A 21,354-nucleotide genomic window follows, 5' to 3' on the forward strand; every position below is an offset into this window, starting at 1 on the left:
TCAAAACATTCTCTCCAAATTCCTTTGTCAATTGGTCAATTTCTGCATAACTGAAGATCTCACACTCAACACTGAAGCTGCTGCAACAGTGGTGGGGATGGATCAGCATGGATTTTTCCCATCGATGTTCGAAAAGTTATAAGAGCAAAAATAGCAAGAAATTGAAGGGAAATGTGTTTTTTCAAAAATGTCACATCTTTTAGAGCGGATATCTCGAAAAGTGAAAGAGATATAGAAAAAGTTGTTGGATCAATATTGTAGGAAATTATGTGAGCTTTGATTTCTTATGGAATAGTCATGTCTGTAAAATGCATAATTTTCTAGTTATATGCGAGAAACCAAAAAATGGCACCTTTGAGCCACCCCCACCCCCTTAGCACAGTGGGTAGGGGTGGGGACTTTTGATATGTTTACCTCCTCACTAAAAATAACTGCAGGGTCAAAAATTGTCTTCCAAACTTTTCCCTCTATACCCTTTTTTGAGCATTCATTGCCTGGACTAATAGTAATCTTTTGAATATTGTATTGTGTTCTGGAAGAAATGAAATGTATTATTATTATTGGTTTTGATCAAATTTCTACATTTAAAAAAATGAAATCTCGGACTTGTCTGAGGTTCTATTTTAGGGGTTCTCATTTATTTTTCATTTAAAGTTCGCTCTCTGGTGAATGGTTCGTTAAGTAATTGATTGAGTACTTTATTTATGTAGATTACAATATATACTGGCTAATACACTTATATACAATAGCTTACAATACAGCAAAATTGTAGATGAATTGTAAAACTAGTAAGAGGGTGGAATAAATTGAATGAGAAGACCCCTAGATGTAACCCAATACTTCTCAGAACAGACAAACCAAATTGTTCATAGATACAGAAATTTGATCAGAAACAACAAAAAATGTATGAGATTCAAATTTAGGAAAACACTGCAACATTCATCAGAAACAACTGATCTGACATTTAAAGGGATATTGCAACATTTGTTTAAAAACAGTAGAATAATGATTTATTTAATGGAAATTTAAGATACAAATTAAAATCAAAACTTTGAATCTGTCTTAGTGGTGTGACAACACAGCAATATGTGAACAAGCTTCAAAATTTGCATGGGCAATCTAGTCCAACTTGAATACTATAATTGAACAAGAAAAGTTTGGGTTTCTTCAGGAAATCTCAATAGTTTTCCGGTTAAAACAGACTCACCAGATTGAATTTTAATTCAATTAAGAACTCAATAATAACCAATTACATGTAACTCTGTACTTTTAGGGCCGGTTTCCGAGCTCGGGATTTAGCTAAGTCCTAGACTTTAAACAGCTGGAGTCAGAAAATTGGTTTTCCAAAACGGGGCGCAGTCGTAGTCATTGTCATAGTCACGTTTGAATTAAATTTCGAAAAACTAGAAAATTGAACACAAAATGAAATAAAGAGAAAATAGTGTAAAGTTCCAGCTATTTTGAATTATTTAGAAATGTCTAATTTCGTCGAGGAAAAACGTTTCCAATTATAGAAATGAGAAAATAGAAACTAAGACTACTGTTATAAAAGCTGCGACTACGCCCCGTTTTGGAAAGCCAATTTCTGACTCCAGCTGTTTAAAGTCTAGGACTTAGCTAAATCCCGAGCTCGGAAATCGGCCCTTAGATTTTTAAAACTTTTAGATTCATTGTACGTGTACTTTGAGATTTTGCAAACTATATTTAGGCTATTTAGGAACTACTTGAAGCTCTTATGTACTAAGGAGAACTATGAATTCCATTCATCATGTTTTGAATTTGTATCTACACTGAATTTTGTCTTTGTTTTTTAATACTGTAGTATGGCAAATAAAATTCATTTGTTATTGGTATCTAGAAAGAACAGCTTTATAGACTACAGTGGCAAGAGACGGGGATCAATAGCTTCATTTCTAGAATCACGAACACACCTTGACAAAAATTACAACTGGCGGGCTAAGCTTTCAATAATCCACCAATTAAAACACTAACTTCAAACGACGTATGCACTTTCAGGTCAATACGTACTTTCTACAACATACTCGACTAATAGAGTATTGCACTTCTAGTACAATAGTATAGTAGTAAAAGCAATAATACAGTATTTTTGATCTCTGTCTACTATTTGATTGTTTTATTAGTAATAAATTGACTTGACGTTGTAATGCAATGATGAAATCTTTATTTCTGCAATTTAACATCCATTTTTGACTTAATTATTTACTTTCATGAACTTACTCGTAGGCCTAGTCAACTTTTGAATCAATGTTAAATTTTATAAATGACGAAATCTATACAGTAAGTGCAGGTCATGGACAAAAAAAAACTCTGAATTACTAATAATAAACGAATTAACTTTACAGTATTTGCTAAATAGTAATCAGTAAAATGTATGATAAATTAATCAGCGATTGATAGTTAAAACTTACCTAACGTATAAGCTATAAATATACTAAGAGCAGTCACCAGGTAGACCCATCGAGGAATAGTAGCGTATTGTGGGAAATCAGTGCTGTTCGCATAGAAATGATAGTCATAAATGGAGAGCAATAAACACGCTCCAGCTGTGAATAGGAATCCAACAAACGTCAACACATTGGGCGCCACCGATTTTGGAACCCACTGGAAAAAACACATGACATTAATAGAAGATTATTTTATTACCGACATGGTTATTATTTTTGAAATGGAAGGGTTATTTGTGAATAATTCATTTTTGTATACAGGATGATTCTTAATTATGGCAAAATAATAATTTAATACGTGATAGTAGAGGTGAAAATAGGAAAAAAGTTCTTATAAACATATATCCATAAACGCTTCATTAGCGAGCTATACAGGTTGAAAGATTTCGCCCGGAATTCAGTTCCTCTGATGAAATACACCGATGCTGAATTGTTTGGGGACTAGTTTTTGAAGAAAACTTATGCTGGATTCATATGGAAAAATATCTGAAAAATTGAATAAAACTAGTCTGGAAGCTGTAGTGCGAGTAGTTTTTGAGAAAAAAGTTGAAATATGCATAAAATCCAAGTAGAAAAACACAGACTTCTACGTTTGATGCTCAATAACTTTCTTTAATGACCAGTAAACAAATAATTTTTCAAAATAAAAATTGTAGAGAATTTAATTCTGAAAAGAATGATGTAAGCTGTGTAAACTAAATTGGAATAATAGTTGAATGAAATGTATTCTTATGTAGTACATTACACCACAAAAATTTGCTGTTTTATGAGGAGAGAACTATCGATGAGAAGACGTCTGAACATATGCATTAAGAACAACGGAGGTCACTTTGAACATCATATCTTTTGGTATAAGTTTAATGTCATTTAGGTAAGTTACTTTCATATAAAAATAAAACTTTTCATAAAAACCGAATATTTTATTTGCAATCAGCTACAACCTATGAGTTATTAGTTCTCTCCTCATAAAACAGCAAATTGTTGTGGTGTAATGTACTACATAAGAATACATTTCATTTAACTATTATTTAAATTTAGTTTACACAGCTTACATCATTCTTTTCAGAATTAGATTCTCTAAACTTGTTATTTTGAAAAATTATTTGTTTACAGGTCATTAAAGAAAGTTATTGAGCATCAAACATAGAAGTCTGTGTTTTTCTACTTAGATTTTTGCACATTTCAACTTTTTTCTCAAAAACTACTCACACTACAGCTTCCAGACTAGTTTTATTCAATTTTTCAAATATTTTTCCATATGAATCCAGCATAAGTTTTTCAAAAACTAGTCCACAAACAATTCATCATCGGTGTATTTCATCAGAGGAACTGAATTCCGGGAGAAATCTTTCACTTTGTATAGCTCGCTAAAGCGTTTATGGATATATGTTTATAAGAACTTTTTTTCTTATTTTTACCTCTACTATCACGTATAAAATTATTTTACCATGATTAAGAATCATCCTGCATATGTGCCATATGCCATGAGATTGCAACAGGAAAGCCGAGTGCATTCATGAAGCAATATCGATGATTTATTTGAACAATGGATAATGCAACTAGAAATTATTTACTCGTTGGTTCGTAGTGACGATAATTTCGTTATGTTATGTTGGCATCTCCGGACTAACTGCATAGGGTAAACCCTAGTAGAAGGTAACATCAACACAACAGTGAAGCTATTTCTTTCAGGTTCCGAAAATTGATTTATTGATTCTATTCTGATCTAGAAAAGGGGATGAATAAGTTGAAATTTGAAAATTAGATGGATGCCAGAATGAGAAGTAATACAGTAATATAGCCTAATTAATATGATAGAATATTATCATGATAAAATCATATAATACATAATATAACACCGAAGATGCATTACATAAATTATATAATAGAAAAAAATTTTCCAAGACAAATTGAACTGGATCAAACGAGATAATAATTGAATCAATTATATTGTTGCAGTATTTGAACGACCTCAATTTTAGGTGAAGACTTGGAATGACAAATGACAGATTAGTTTTATCATCTTGTAGACACTGTAAATATACTCCTAGTGAACGAAGAGCAATTCCAACATCAACATTCATTAGATTTTATATCAGTAGATCAAGTAAGACTTTGGCAGCTATATTATGCACATCTGCTTTTGAACTCTCACATGAATATTTTTAAAATGTTGTTATTTAAATCTTCTCCACGCTACTTGAGAGTACAAACGACAGAAGTTATATTGCCAGATCAATATCCAATGATTTACTTTCAATACATAAATAATACAAAAGCATCCAGGCGTCTAATATTAATTTAGCAATATTCTTGTAAGTTCACGATTGAAAAATCAATGAAATCTCAACAAATCGAACAATTACACACTCGATAGTTAGGTAACAGACCGAGATAATACTTTGTCAGTGGTTGAAGTTCAAATATTTATAATGAACAGGAAAAGTAATTAACTCACCTCGACTACTTTGTTCCAGAACGGATGCATGATGTACACACTGATAGGACTTGTATCGATGGAACTATACTGAAAAAAGGAAATGTCAAAGTAAATCATTGATAAGGAATGAAAAACCTTGATTGATAAAATTATCATATGCGAACTATTATAAAAGAAAAGAGATTTTATCTTAAAATATAATTGAGAATAGATTATTCTAGAAGTTATTCTCAAAATTCTATAAATTATTATAAATTACTATTACCGTTGGCTGTAGTACTGATTATAGCATAATAAATTATCAATAATCAATGAAAAGCCGTGATTAGACCAATCACTCTAACATAAGCTACTCTATCTTTGAACAGTCAAGTTTATCAACTTGAACAATGGTTATAATGGCGTAACTGTTTTTAACTAAAATCTTGTTTGTATTGAAAGTAGGAGGATAAACTGAATAGAGTATTCTATTGCAATGGAACACATAGGGCAATACACATACCCAATTGGAACACATAATAAAGACAATCCAACAGCATAAGTCGAAACAATAAAAGCAAATAAGTCAACACAAAGCAATATAAAGTTAGCTCAAGCATTACAATATTAGCTCTAAGTTTGAACAATACAAAAGTAGTTTCATTAGCTTATTGTGGTCTAGAATGCAAAAGTTGAATTCGAGAGACAGTTTCCACTAAAGCTTGTTATTTCTCTTATAATATAATCGCAATGATTTGGATAGACATCAAGTCATTTATTCCAATTCATGAAACAAATTTCAGTTCAAAAAAGCAAATCGACTTTTAGGGAAAATTGTTCATGACTTATATGTAATTAATTTAGTTCTGATACATTTTAAAGAAAAATAAGTTAAACACACATGGAAAGACATTGTCTTTGTTTTGATCTATATTTGTCAGCTAGGCTACCATATTACTTTTGTCATTTATTTGTGACCAAGTCAATTTCAAGAAAAATATGAATCAAACTTAATAATCTTTCAATAATCTCAGAATCATGAAGAATTATCCATTACGAAGACTTGAAAATAATGTGAAGTTAACAGGTTGCGCTAATACGAGAATGTTGGTCGACTACTATCGTACCAATTAAAACTTACTGTGATAAATTGTTGTAAAGTATAATAGACTCTTATAACTTACAATAAATTTATATTCGAATCACGTATATTTCTGGTACTTGATAAGAAGTTTTGGATAAGCGATTTTTCTACCCCTAATTTCAAGGATTTTGAAGAGATTTGATGTGAGCATTTTTGATGGATTTTGATTCAAGTAATTTGTAAAACTGGAGCCAGAATCAACATTTAGCTTAGTGAGATTTTATTCAGAGTAAAACCAACAAACCAATGGAAAACATGATCATTAGACTTATGAACCAAACTCAATAGTACACCAAACTACAAGAGCCATTACCATAACATGAATTGTAATATTAAGCATAATAGAGTAGGCAAATGACCTATGATAATTCACTCAGTCCTTTAAAAACTTCATCTTTGGAAAAAAGTTTCCTTCATTCATATTATTGAACTAGTTCCCAGCTATTGACAGTTGTGTCGGCTAGCCTATGTATTATATCACAACATATTTAAAAGTCTCGTCTCTGAGATAATAGCTCGTTATTTAATTGAAGAATGAGGCCAAATACTTTGATTTTTATATCATCCTATCACTCAGGTCATAGTTTAATTCGAGCTGTGTTTCAGTTGGAAGACTGATTTTTATTGGTTGACTGAAGTACGCCTAATATACGCCTTTAAGAAATATTTGATTTCATAATTATATGATATGATATTGGTCTCCAATAAAGATATAACTCAACTATCAACTATCTAGTATCTATCAACTATCAACTATCTAGTCAGGTCCACGTTATAATAACAGTATTTGATTGACATTGATGTTGCTTATCAATCATTTACTAAAGCATATTGCGCTATCGTGTTCTGCCTCTGCAACGTTGCCATATCGTTTTTCAGAAATGTAGAAATGTAATCAATTAAGAAAATATTCCATCTCAATTATGAATTTTTTTTATTAAATCATTGAAAAATATATTTTCTTGCCGAATAAAATATAATTGAACATTTTTAGCTGGAATGAACAGTTGATATTTAATCAGATATACCGGTATCAGCTATCCTCTATAGAAGGCAGTGGCAAGGCAGAGAGTCGGCAATGCACCAGTTAGATGCTTACTTCATACTTCTCTCCTTAGTCATGATCAGATATCTGGATTGACTGTGTCAGAAAGTGGACCTGACTTGGTCCTTGTCGTTACTTGTATTTGTCCTCCTGACAGTCTGAAGGCTGGGGAGTCGTCATTATTTTTTCACGGCGGGTGATTTCCTCCATGAGCATGTCGTATATGTTGAAATGTATGCTCTTCAACATACTCTGATACTGCATAGTAGGGTCGGGCCAATAGGTATGACTTTAGGCCTCTGGCAAATGCTGCCTCGTCATCCATGTCCTTCAGGTCACGCGGCAGTAAATTGAAAAAGTATGATGGAGCAAATTTTGGTGAGCAGCTGTATTTCTTCAGTCTATGTTGCGGCAAGTCAAGATTCTTGTTGTTTCGAAGGTTCCAGCAGTGTTTTTCCTGTCTTGTGGTAAGGCCTTTCTTCTTAACCAGATTTATTGTTTCGAGCAGGTACAATGAGACTACTGTGAGTATTTTACTCTCCACAAATAATGGTTTACAGTGCTCCATCATGTTTTTCTCCAATATCGTTCTCAAGGCCCATTTTTGTATTCTCAGGACTTTGTCAAGGTGTGCCAGGGATGCCGATCCCCAGGCAACAATACCGTACCTTAAATGTGAGGCAAAGAGTGAGTGGTATGCAATGAATGATGTACTTTTCTCTGATATGTTTCTGATTCTTCGTATCACATACACGGCAGATGCTAACCTTTTGCATAACAGCTCTATATGATTTCTCCATGTTAAGTGACTGTCAATCGTTATCCCCAGGAATCTTTACAGTCTGCCATCATTGAGTCATCATTTGTTGGTCTCTCATCTGGGTTGTTGTTGACTGGAGTGAATCTGATGTCGACTGTCTTCTTTCTATTAATGGTCAGCTTCAGTCTATTGCATGAGTTTGTGGCCTCTTCCAGTGCTGTCTCGACAATTTTGTGAGGGTCTTGAAGATTCTGCGATGGTATCAAGATAGTGGTATCATCGGCAACGTAGGGTTGAAATATAAACTATGTCAATAATATACACTTATTTACGTTTGTAAACTTGGTCAAACATATAAAATATTAAACATTTAGGAATAGTAATCTTTCAACTTTATCAAGAATATAATCAGATGTAAAGTAAGACATGAGCGATTGTCTTAAACACCTCAAGAGTGTTTCATAGGCCGAATTTGCATACACTATTTTGGAATAACAATAAGTGAAGAGCTACTATCAGAATAAACCGTAAACTGAACACTTAAGAGTACTGAAAGCTTGACGTACTTTAACGGCATTTAACAGAATACTTGCAACGCCAACCTGAAACCTGCTGCCAACATCAGAGACCGTTATTTAATGTTGATGCCGCCAGCATCGGAAACAGTGTTATAATTTCATTGCATAATGTTCATTGACATTAACGTTCATAGTATTAATGCTCATTGTTCATTGGCTTTAATGTTCTTAACAAATGTTCAATGTTCATTGACATTAATGTTCTTAAAAAGTCGTTGCATAGGCCTAATATTCACATTATAGTATTGTTTAAAAATCCATTGAGAAAAGACCCCTGATATGGGATTGATTGTGATGTTGTAATTGTTAAATTATAGAATTATAGTAGATAAACGGTTTTTATAAAATACCGTATTACAAAATGGATATAATATTATTTACAGGATTCAACATTTTGTGTACGGCCCTTCACAACAACAAATCTGTTCTCAAATAAAAATAGAATCAACGTTAGGCCTACTGTAGGCCACATTTGTAATACTAATTTCATTACTGTTGATTATAGTTGACATTTATTAGTTAATTTTTCAGTGACAAATGATGAAAACATCAAGAATAGCTATTGACCCTACAGTTTTTATGCCGCATTAGTAGCTGAATATCGATTATATTACAGCTGATGTAAGCTACGGAAAACTGTCTGTAATATCGTAAGCCTAGTATTTTTCATTCAAAGAATACTTAGCTAGTTACAAAAATGTTTAATTAATAAAAGATCAAAGTGGACTTACTTTGTAATGTTCAAATCCAGACAAGTGTTTCTGTGTTAAATATTCGGATTGCATTTTGAATTCTCTCACTTACAAAACTATTCAACAATAAACTATGAACTTTTATATATTACACAGGCTCAAAAAACTGAACAATAAATAATACAACAAACGCGAAAAACGTGATTAATATCCAGTAAAAACATTATAAAAATTAACTAAAACGTGTGTCACAGGACTAGAGTGCCATTTTGGAAATTACTACTTCCCTTCCCTTTCAATGTTCACTCTTCTTCTTGTTCCAATTCCCATCGTTCTCACACCAAAGAGATGTAAATTTGTGTGAGTGTGTGAGTGCCTGGGTAAATTCTGCTGGACCAGAACAGCTGACTAGAGAGATGTAGCCAACATACAAATCACAATTTACAAAATAATTGGAAAATAATTTAAACGAATGAAAAATCTATAAGTCAGATTGTATAATTATATTTTTTTCAGATACGCGTAGCACAATGCACAGAATCAATTATTAATTTGAAAAAAAACCATCTTCACCTTACGCAACACCGTAATGCACATGCGTATGACGTTTCGATTCAATCAGCTCTTTGAATGTAACGTTATTTGTGATGACGGTTAACTCAACGAGCTATATAGTAAACTATTGTTTATTATAACTATTGTTTACTATATTAGCTCGTTGCGATTACTGAGAGCTGTGATTGGTCATTTCCTTAGACCAGTTATAGAATGGACACGGCCTATTGTATATTCATACTGAAAGCCGATGAAGCCAAGATCTATTGTCATATCTCCAAATCGTGACGTCAGCATCAGATAGAAAACTTTTCTGTGGAGTTTGTTCACATTGTTTTCCATAGCAGATTGTGTCTACTTCAGCGGGAGCGCAGCTGGAGTCTACCATTTTAATGTATAATAATTACATCGTTCTGAAATAGACGCAATCTGAAAGTTTTCTATCCGATGATGACGTCACGATTTGGAGATATGGCAGTAAATGTTGGCTTCAGAGGCTAGACTTCCCAGCGTGACTATTCTATAACTGGTCTAAGGTCATTTCGAATGATACAATAGGCTTTAAAACGGTGTACACACGTACGTTTGCCTCGGGCACAGAAAGACCTTATCTCTTTAAGGTCTTTGCAGTATACATACAGTATGGAAACTGGCTAGTACCCTGACGCTAAAATCCGCCATCTTGTTAGGAAGCGCCGCATTGTAAAACGGTGTACACACGTACGTTTGCCTCGGGTGAGCATACGTGTATGGGCTTGCATTCGCACGTATGGACACTGTTCGCTGAGGCATGTGGGCGAACCGGAACCCTGTCGGTATTTTGGCGTGCTCAAAGGCGCCTCGGGCGAGCATTGAATGTACGTGTGGACGCGATTTTGCCATACGGGTGAGGCAAAATGTAAACATTGAAGGCGTCATAACCTAATTCCAATGAATTAGGTTAATGAATACAAATCAAATTGTGATCCAATAACTAATTGTAAATTGTAGGATTTTTGTAATTTTGTAGGATATGTGGATTGTCAAATATTTAAATAGAAACATGCATGGAGTATATAATTCGTATCATGATTAACAAATTTAGAACTGCATAATTTAAGTGAAAAAAGCTTCTCTACAGGGTTCCTACAAGAAAGTATAGCTCAAATATTATTTTACTGTTGCTATCAAATCATCTTGTGTTTGTTTCATGTTATCAATCAGAGTTGTTAATTAAAATTGTAATCTTCAATATAATATTATACGTTTTAGATAGCTAGGCTATCTATAGAGAGATTTATTCAAACTTTGAACTAGTATTCCCTTGAAGGTAAATCTTGAAGCTAATCTTTTGGAGAATCTTGTTTTGTCATGTGTATGAGCAGAGTCAGTTTAAATGGGCAGCAATTTAGTATTTGATTCAATTTATGGCTAATTTCCTTAAAGAAGACTGTCAATTCTGTGAGACAGTGTTAAGTGCTTTGATTAGGTCATCAAAACTTCTGGAATTATTGTAGAATTTTTCTTTTTTTGAGATTCAGAATAGATATTGGAAACCAACAAATGAATCGCCTAATGCCAAGAATCTCAAAGTTAGAGCCAATCGTTCTTGTGGAGCTATTGCTTCCCTCATGATGATATCATTTTTTGTTTAGATAACTAGTTGAATTAGATTCAGTATATTAACAAGATAATGTTTTGACAACCTAAGAAAGTTTGAATTGTCAATATTATGTCATGTAGCAATTTATTTCCTTACTTCAACCTACAATCGTTCAACCCACCAACATCGTTTGTCAAGTTTTATTTTTGATTTTATTATATAAGTCATTGAAATAGAATGATACTGCTGCAATTTGTGATAACTATCTTCAATGATGGAATGACGCCATTGTTGTCATGTGGAAAATCTACATCTACCATGTCTTCGTGTCGTCTGCAAATCAGATAGCTTTTTGAATGCTGAGGCATACGTGGATCGCGTCCACAAGGACGTACAGTGAATGTTGAGGCATATGTACATACGATTGTTCGCGCGAATCTGTACGGACGTGTGTACAAGGCTTAATAGTATTGATGGTAGGTTCGGATCACTTTAATGATCCGGATCAATTGATCTCATTCACTGCCACGAGCCAATCAGAAGACCAGGATTAGAACTTCCTAAGGTCACGTGACGTGTTTAGTATTGGCGTCATGTAAAAAGCATTTGTTAGATAGGCGATTGATTACAAGTTTCCATTCTGTACTTATTCTGTGCCTCGGGTGAGCATACAGCCTTGTACACACGTCCGTACAGATTCGCGCGAACAACCGTATGCACGGGGCCGCGGAATTGGGAATATCTGGAACTCAAAATATCAATGTTAAAATAATGTCCTATGCTTGAAAACTGTTGCTGGGTGGAACTCCGAATATTTGTCAGACAGCGGAATTGGAAATATCCAGAACTCGAAATATGTTGCTAGGCGGAATTGGGAGTATCTGGAACTCAAATTACTTGTTTGGCAGATGGCGGAATTGGAAATATCTGGAACTCAAAATATCGGTGCCAAAGTGGGAATACTTGTAATGTGTTTGTCATTGAGAAATGGTTCAAGTCTGACTTATTTTCTAGAATGATATGGACTTTTGGACCTGGTTTGTCGTTCTTTTTCAATTATAGACTATTCATATGATTTGCGATTGTACCAAAAATAAGTAGAAGTAATTTAATATTTTCCAGAAAATATAATATTTTATAATAAAATAATAATACGTACATATCTATTATTTTTTTAGAAAATTTAATATGTCCTCAATATAATAGCATTAAGTTTATAGGTTATGTTATGCATAATAATAATAATTAAGGTAAGTGTAACGTACATTTGCATTTTGCAACAGAAACAGCTTCTTATAGAGTATTGTTTTACAGGCTAATCTTTTTTTATGTAATGTATTCAAGTGTAATTATAATTAGGATTGGGATAATACAAAAATATACTTTTTGCTTAGTGATTTCTATTACATTGTGACAGAATTTGGTTTCTCAATAATTCTCATCCTGAGGTAAGTTTAATGTGGACTAAGTTAATAAAGTTGAAAATATTATTTTAAAATAGCAAATTTAATTTATTAATAATAGGCTAGCAACTTTTATTAATTTCTTTGTTCTATCATTAGAATACTTGAATAATATTAGAAGTAGGGGTACTGAATAGGCTAAATATATTTAGACCTTATTCCCTATTGTGAGATATTTATGAATTTCATCTTCTTTTAAATACTGTAGTTAGGTTACTGCATCATTTATTCAATAAATTTAATAAAAAAGGATTTGCTAACATAAGTGATTTACATGTAGGCCTACTGCAGTCAGGCTACTTGTTGGAAAATCCATTAATTTAGAGAAATGATTCAAGATTAAGCTTAGAGTGGTTTAGCCAAATGTGGATTGTTTTATAAAATAAAGTTTTTCAGTATTTTATAAAAAGTTTTCCATTACCAAATTATAAACTGAATGAAATTCAACCAGACTCACTGAAGCCCTAGAGCTGATTGGATTGGTTGTTTGAAGATAATTTATATACGGTACTCAGACTACTATAATTTGTAGCATCATAGAGAAACAATAGCATAAAAAACATCTCATGGTGTTCAATTTAATGGTTTAGTATAGGGCTCTTATGTTGTAAATTTCACTGTTAACTCAAGCCGCTGATATTCCTATGGTATTTTTGCTTTATGGTAACTCAATATAAATATAATAACTCTGGTACTATGAGGTCCACCTAATGGCAGCATTTGATTAAAATTGGTGTTGCTATTCTTGTCTATCATTAGACAAATCAAATTGCTTTGGAAATTGAAATAAGTTTAGCTCTATCCTCATGTTGCTTCACATGATTGTTTTTTTACAATGTAAAAATATAATTAATTAGACCTTACAAAAAGATTTAATTTAAATCATGAAAATTTATGAATTACTAATTGAATAATATATTTTCTTGACGAATAAAATATTATTTATTATTATTATTAAATAGAATGCACATTTAATATTGGGTTACATCAGATATGTTACTCCGAATCAGCTATTCTCTATTATAGGAGCCAGTGGCAATACAGGAAATCGGCAACGCCGTGTCCTATCTTTTCTACTGGCATTATAGCATTGACCTAACTATAAGCCCACTTAAATGAATGAATTTATTTGCCAAAAACAAGATACAAACATAAAAATTAAGGAAATGTTAATCTATTTAATTAGAAATTATAACAAAATGATATCCTTATTTATGATAATAGTATTAATAAATTAAGATTAAATTTATGCTCACATGCATGAGTACAGTAGGTGAGGCAAAAATACCTGCAGAAGGAAGATTCCTTGTTTGCCAGTGTGACTCGTAAAATCAGCTGTAGCCTACTTAAGTATTGCTGTATTTATTTACCCTCTTTGAATGAGTAGTTTTCATTTGATCGCCAACTTTTTTCATGCTAATGTTAAATTTAATATTATACAAAAGTTTTCCTTATAAATTAACTTGAACTTATTATTTATATTTTACAGTGCCAAACTGATCAACTGCATCCTAATGGAACGTCAAAGATGTGATTCAGTAACTGATACGGTTGTTGCAATAATTATTTTTGACCAAGTAAGTAAACAATTCACCATGAAATGGTATTTTTGCTTTTGCTCCAAATCAGTATGGGCTGGGACACACAGAGACAATCTGCGGGAAGCGGTCAGAGTGGCCTTCATCTATATTTTAGATATTCATGTCTATAACCTGCTAAGACCTCTCTGATTCCTGTCCGCAGATCGCTGTGTGTGTGTCCAAGCCAAAAAGTTTTACCTTATTCATAAATACTGTGCGCCACCCACTTGGAAAACTTTTTACAAGTGACATTTTTGTTCCGATTTGGATACTATCAAAAACAACTTGACTATAGTAATAAAAAAAATCGATTTAATTCACTTAGAATTGATATTCTGAGAAATCAAATTTGTAATGAGACAGGCAATACTTCCTTAATCACTTTATAATTGTTTTCATCCCTCTGGAAACGCTGCTGCATCGTGGTTGTCAGGCTAGTTTCACACTCATTCGGTTCGTTTCGTTTTCGGCAAATTCCGATAAGTGTGAAACGGTAATTCGGTTTGAATTCGGTACCGAATAGAAACCGCATAGAACCGAACGCCCACTTGACTCTAATAAATTCCATCAGGTTTCAATTCGTTGCTAGCGAGAGGCTACTTTCACACACTTTCGGTTCGGTTCGTTTCGTTTTTGGCAAATTCCGATAAGTGTGAAACGATGATTCGGTTTAAATTCGGTACCGAATAGTAACCGCATAGCACCGAACGCCCCCTCGACACGAATAGGTTTTATCATATTCGAATTTGTTGCTAGGGAAACAGGAAAAAACAAAGTCTGCACACGCTGGCCGTTTTTGTTTTTATTTTAACCTGATATATTTATTATCTGTTTCAAAATTTTCCAAGTCAAAATCATATGGTCAATTGAATTCTGTTAGTTCACAGGAAAATTTTTTTCTCAATGAATAGTTTGCCAAAAAATATAAAAGATATAAATTAAAACTCAGGGAGAATTTTTTTTCACGAATATTACATGATTTCATCAATGGAGAGAAGAGATGAAGTTTATATACCATGTGTCAAAACAAGGAACAAATTTTCAATTTAAAAAAATAATCTCTCTAAACATCCAAAATTAACATAATCAAAAAGAAACTATTCAAATAATTCACAATTTTTAATTAACTTTTAGGGTCGGTTTCCGAGCTCGGGATTTAGCTGAGTTCTAGACTTTAACTGGCTTTAAACTCTGGAGTCAGAAAATTGGCTTTCCGATTCAGAGCATTGACGTAGTCGAGGACTTAAATAGACTCTGGAGTTTAGAGATCACGTTAGACCCTGTAGTTTATAATTTCGCTTTCTGAGTGAAGGGCTTTTAAGTCCATGACTTGAGCAACTATCTTGAATAATGAATCCTCAAAGTTTCATGAATTTATTTGCTCCCAATTCAGCAATGGATCGGATCTCTTCCAACTATATATAGCAAAAAGTAAAAATTATGAATTGAGTTTTCCCTTGTGATGTGCTTCATTTAGTGAGACCGATGGTATACAAATCGGAATAGCCTTATTTGAAAAATGTTACCATAAAAAGTTTTGAAAAGCTTTTGATGCACAACTTTAAGTTATCATTCTTATCAAACATACACCTGCCACTCCCACTAAACTGTTGACGTCTTGTTCAGGTGACACCACTAAATATATTTATGAATACCGACTAGCATAAACTAACTTATTGCCTAAGTACAAAGCATTTGTCAGGTACAAAAACATCACATTCATATTAGGTGTACTTCGTCTACTTGGGCCTATGTTTATTTATTATAATTTTGTACCAATTTTCACTTAGATAAGACTGAAACTAACATAATTTTATCTTTGATAGATTAACAATAACAATTTTAACACGTCTAGCTATTATGCTTATCAACTCATAAAATATTTTGTAGGCAACATCAGAATAATTCAATATTTTATTTTCTCAAGTTTAATATTGATATTTAATGTTTTTTAAGAGCATTCTAAAAGATATATATATAGAGAAGTTGATGTTTTTTCTAGCTCATAAATGTAAACTTGAATCGTGAAATGTGAAGAAGATCATACATTGACAGCCTATCATTTGCATATGAGCATGTTCCTACTGCTGGCAGCAAATAATAGGATAATAATATATATATATTTTTTTAAATATTGAATGCTGGGATTATAATATTAATCATAATTTTATTATTATAGATTGAATCCAAAAATAATTGAAGAAATGGTTTCAGATGATTACGAATAAGCGCAGCTATATCTGGAGAGGTAATGCACCTACTGATATCCCGTGATAAGAACTTGGGAGAGATTTAGTGAAAACCTGGAGAACGGCCACTTAGCTCACAAATCTGAGCTGTTCACATCAAGCTGATATTTGTGACAGCCATTATAGCTTTAATCATGTAAGTAAACACTTGATCATACTATAATTTTCAATTATTTGTAACAATTAACTGCGCCCGGTTCTACTCAGAATAACAAAGGCACAGGTTTCTTTCTTTAAACTAGAACAGTACTATCACCGACAGGAGTCGAGTGGGAGCAGTGGTAGCGGACGGTCGTGTTTCGAGGAGCGCACATAACATAAACCGTTTCTTGTTTATGCCTTAGAAATCTTTTTTCATCGTAGATCTTGTCCATAACCTAATAACTTACTTTATTAATCTATTCTTTCAATTAATACGTAATAATCTTTCTAATAATAACTCATCATTAATAACATCAGTAATAAAATCGGTATTGTACCTCTTAAAGTCTACTAAAGTATTTAGTACTTGTCTCTCTACTTGAACTTATCAGTTGCGAATTCATTCATCAGTAACCATAATCAACCAACTTAGCTGTATTAAACTGTATTGAATCGTAATTTATCTCTTTATAAATTGTAGGTTTGAATTACTCTTACTCATAATATTAATATATTTTTTATCCATCCAGGAAATTGAATAAACTAAATTTCTATATATCTGATCATTACCAATAAATATTTTACTGTATAAATTCATTTCCGTATAATCGGATACAGGCCATTAAAACTGTAAATAAAATGAAAAATAAATAAAACAGGAGTTCTACTATTTTTCTCTTTGGGAGGCTGGTGGGAGTGTTTACCGCTTCTCCTGGAAACAATTCGTCCACTAGCATCCGTCCTAATGGTCATTGAACACCACTTATTTGTATATCTATATGAGATTTGTCCCTTCTGGGATACGTAGCTTTTTCGAAATTTGAATTCGTCAACCCACATAAAACCATCCATTACACTAAAGTCTGCAGTCAGACTATTTCGTTCTGAATCATTCATATTTTGATGAATAAAGCAAGTAAACAGCAGAACAAAAAAAAACTTGAATTAGCCAACAGATTATCATGCAAGCAAGCTAACACATATTTATATTTTTAATACTAATATACTAATCTTGCATCCTATAAGCCTATATCAATTCTTACAGCTCGTCATGAAAAATTAATTCAGTAAGATTATTGTTATAGTTGAGCGTTAAATATTCCACTTGGTTATTGGTATCAAAGCATGTCACACTCAACTTTATTTCTTGATTCATTAAATTTATCTGACAATCAATATTTTCATTTACATCTCAATACGGTACGGACTTCCTGTGCTTAGTCATGCAGCATTTATTATTCCGAAAACATTCCTTCTCATCAATTAGTAGTAATATCTATCATTAAAGTGTTGGATTAAATAAAATAGATAGGTTAATCAATGTTTCAAAGATGAATTTAATGAGTTCATAGTTGTTGATTGTCAGTAGATGGTCCAGAAATACGCGATATACGATGAATCACACAGAATTCCATATTCTTTCCATCTTCCATTTCAGGATGAATATAAGCTGAGCTAAATTAAAAAAATTGTAAATTATTCTGTCATTCTTCAGTAATTAATGATGCAATATGAACAACTCTCTTTCATGAGGTGAATCATTTTTTTCCAACATTTTCCAGTTTCTCAATGATAGGGGACTGATAATTATTTGTATAGGTTGGGGCGTTTCGTTTGTCTACTTTGATTGTATCCGCACCGAAACCCCACTTCAGAGATAGAATCATTTGATACTCTTATTTTCCAAGAAGGATTTTGCCTCTTGTCTAATAAAAATATTCATCATTCTACTCTGGATCCTAAACTAACAAATTTACCATTTTCATTAAGTTGACAATGCGTTGGCAATAAATAAAATACATTGCATCTGATTATGTTTATTGAAAACTTTTCAAGTTTACAAAATAAAAGAATGTTACACAATAAAAAACTTAGTACTACCAAACCTATACTCTGAATTATGTTTTCTTTTTGACAAGACCTAAATTTTTAAAATAATGAACAAATTTTACTGATTTTCTCAAAATAGATTAGATTAATTAATTTTTACTCACGTGAATTTAGCCTAAGATTCCACTTTTAATTTTAAACACCTTAAAAAAATTTAAATTGACACTTTCAAAAGTTACATTAATAAACAAATTTTCTACTTCATGTTTAATTGAACAAATAAATGAAATAATAAGCTACTAATTAAAATTTTACCAATAAATGTGGAGCAACCAAATTTTTTGTTCTAACTCGTGGAATCTCAGGTGAAAAAAGGTACGGAAACAAACAGGATATATTATAAACTTCCTTTACCTGGAGCAATTAAATCTCAATGCTACTGAAATCTGAGTTATATAATTCAATGTATCAACCAAATAAAAGTTAAATTTTAAGTTATAATCTGGTTATTTAATTTGTACACTGTCAAAACTTTATAAAAATTAAATAAACTATTGTTACAATTCAAACGAGTTCATTTATTCAACCTGATTTATTGACATTAAAAGGCGGCAAGTTTAAAATTTTGTTTTGGCGGTACGAGATCGACAAGTTTGAACTACAAAATTAATTCTCTCTCAAGTTAACTTGATAATATTTAATGTGACATTTTTCATTATTTTTTCCAACATTACAAATGCCCGCCTTCAACAATAAAAAAATTTATTTTCAATTTTGAAAAAATTTAAAATTGATTTTTTTTAATAAGTATAATTACACAAAGTATAGAAATTCTGAATCAAGATTATTACATCAATATACTGAAATAATTATTTTTTTTTTTTTTATAAAGCAATTGCATTAAATTCTCATAGCAAAATTTAAGTATGTCAAGAAATATTCAAATGATTATTAATTCATATAAGAAAATTACAAAATTATTTCCGTTACATTTTTATGCATAACAATCTAGAATGTATATTGTCAAAATTTTCATCAAAATGAATACCTTATAGATATAAACAATAATGTCAAACTGTAAGAATAAAATTCCATAAGTTAATAATAAATGAATATAGATTATTAGAATACAAAACAAATATAGAATAAATCAATGATGTATAGTGGATATATTCATGTTATAAAAAACATTCTCAAATACTCATACTCAATTATAGTCTATTTACGAAGAATAGTTCAATATATGAAGACACTTTCAATATATTTACGTCGATGAATGTTTTTTGCGTTGAAATGTTTTATGTGATGATCAATGATGATGAAGAATGTTTTTATTCCAATGAATGCGAAGATGGTAGCAGTATAGAACTCTAGAAGTTCTTGTAGACCAACTCGTTCTTGAAGTACCATGGAATTGTAGTCATCAGTCATCATTGAAGAATTATAGTCACAAATTGTAGACATCACAAACATCTCGTTTCATTTTTCTTAGTGCTTCTAAAATTTTTTAGGAGTGATTTTTTCTTCTTTTTTATTCTCGAAGATAACATAACAGCATACAGATTTCAGACACATTTTATGCAGTAATAACTTGTAGATACATCGTGAATAACTTGAAGATATTGTAGATTTTAGTCATGATTTTTTTTTTTTTTTTTTTTTACAGCATCGATGAGAAAGTTCATTTGATAGAAGTTCTTGTAGAAATAACTATTTTATTCGATAGTTATTACGAGTTTTGAAGATCAATTTGACATTTTGTAAAGCAGGAACATTGTTTACAAAAATCCATTTGACTTGGATTTAGATGAAGATGTTACAAAAATCCATTAAACTTGGTTTTATGCGAATCTCGAAGATCAATTTTAACAATTTTTTACAACTGGAACATTTTTGGATTTAGACGAAGATGAAAGTTCATTTGCAGGCACATTCGTAGATACATCTCGTTATTTTTTAATCACTCATTTCTTTTACTTCTCACTTTTACATGTCCATACTCGTTTAGATAGCACTTTTATTTGTAGTTGTAGTTGCATTATGTGCAAGTGGAAAATTTTGAAAGGATTAACTTAAGGAACGGAGTGAGTTGCTAGAAAGGATTCACTGTTGCCAATATCTACAAAAGGAATAGCTTTTTTAAGGTAAGGTAAATTTTAGGTAAAGGTTTCTTGCAATGCAAAATCTTGAAGTTCTTGTGACTATAATTTCTGGAACACCCTCTATGTGGAATGACATCTTTACGCTGTGGAATGGAGTTAGGCCACATCTCAGCTTGAAGTTCTGCGACGAAGTTCCATACCACTACCATTTTATTTTCAGCAATTTCGTTGTCGTAGAATATTGAAGATTCGAAGATATCATTCACATTTGTATTATACGTTGCAGTGTTATTCGATGCACTAGTAGTCACTTTCACGTCAAGAATGTATGAGCATTTAAGAATAAAAAATTATTATTTAAATTTTTAATAAGAATAAAATATATTCTTTTTTTTTTTTTTTTTTTAAGATACGTTTTAGAATTGACTATTGCTCAAAATATAGTTAAGTTGATAAATCGTCAGTCATATTTCAAACAAAATGAATCATGAATATTGTAAGTTCATGAATTTATCCACAAATTTCAAGTAAATCATAAAATAAAATATTGACAGAAGAGTTATACTAAATATTTAGATAGGATATTAGTGATCAATAGCATATGAATCAATTTTAATTAAACAATATTATTATTTCAAATACATACACATTATTATTACTGAATACAAGTGAATATAGAGTAAATATATCAATCATCATGAATACCTCAACAATATTTGAATACATGTTTGACAGATTAAACATAACAA

At 31.7% G+C, this 21,354-nt stretch overlaps 1 protein-coding gene and 1 long non-coding RNA gene across 3 annotated transcripts in view; one reads left to right on the forward strand and one right to left on the reverse strand.

Moving 5' to 3' along the window:
• The window catches only part of LOC120355035 (ethanolaminephosphotransferase 1-like), a 43,101-nt gene extending 33,615 nt beyond the window's left edge, over positions 1-9,486 (reverse strand). Inside the window, exons 1-3 of one of the 2 annotated variants that reach the window (XM_039443289.1) lie at positions 9,143-9,486; positions 4,924-4,992; positions 2,430-2,622 (exon numbers count right to left, since the gene is read on the reverse strand). In XM_039443289.1, coding sequence (XP_039299223.1) covers positions 2,430-2,622; positions 4,924-4,992; positions 9,143-9,196 — 316 coding nt within the window. In that variant the 5' untranslated portion in view covers positions 9,197-9,486. The remainder of the gene's footprint in view (positions 1-2,429; positions 2,623-4,923; positions 4,993-9,142) is intronic. The other variant, XM_039443290.1, reaches the window with a different exon arrangement.
• Positions 9,487-12,482: 2,996 nt separating this feature from the next.
• Positions 12,483-16,779, forward strand: LOC120354392. The gene is made up of 3 exons (XR_005572979.1): positions 12,483-12,688; positions 14,193-14,280; positions 16,463-16,779. It is a non-coding gene; the product is annotated as an uncharacterized LOC120354392 (long non-coding RNA).
• The last annotated feature ends 4,575 nt before the right edge of the window (positions 16,780-21,354 follow it).

This window comes from Nilaparvata lugens, chromosome X, assembly GCF_014356525.2.
Source record: "Nilaparvata lugens isolate BPH chromosome X, ASM1435652v1, whole genome shotgun sequence".
NCBI lineage: Eukaryota > Metazoa > Arthropoda > Insecta > Hemiptera > Delphacidae > Nilaparvata > Nilaparvata lugens.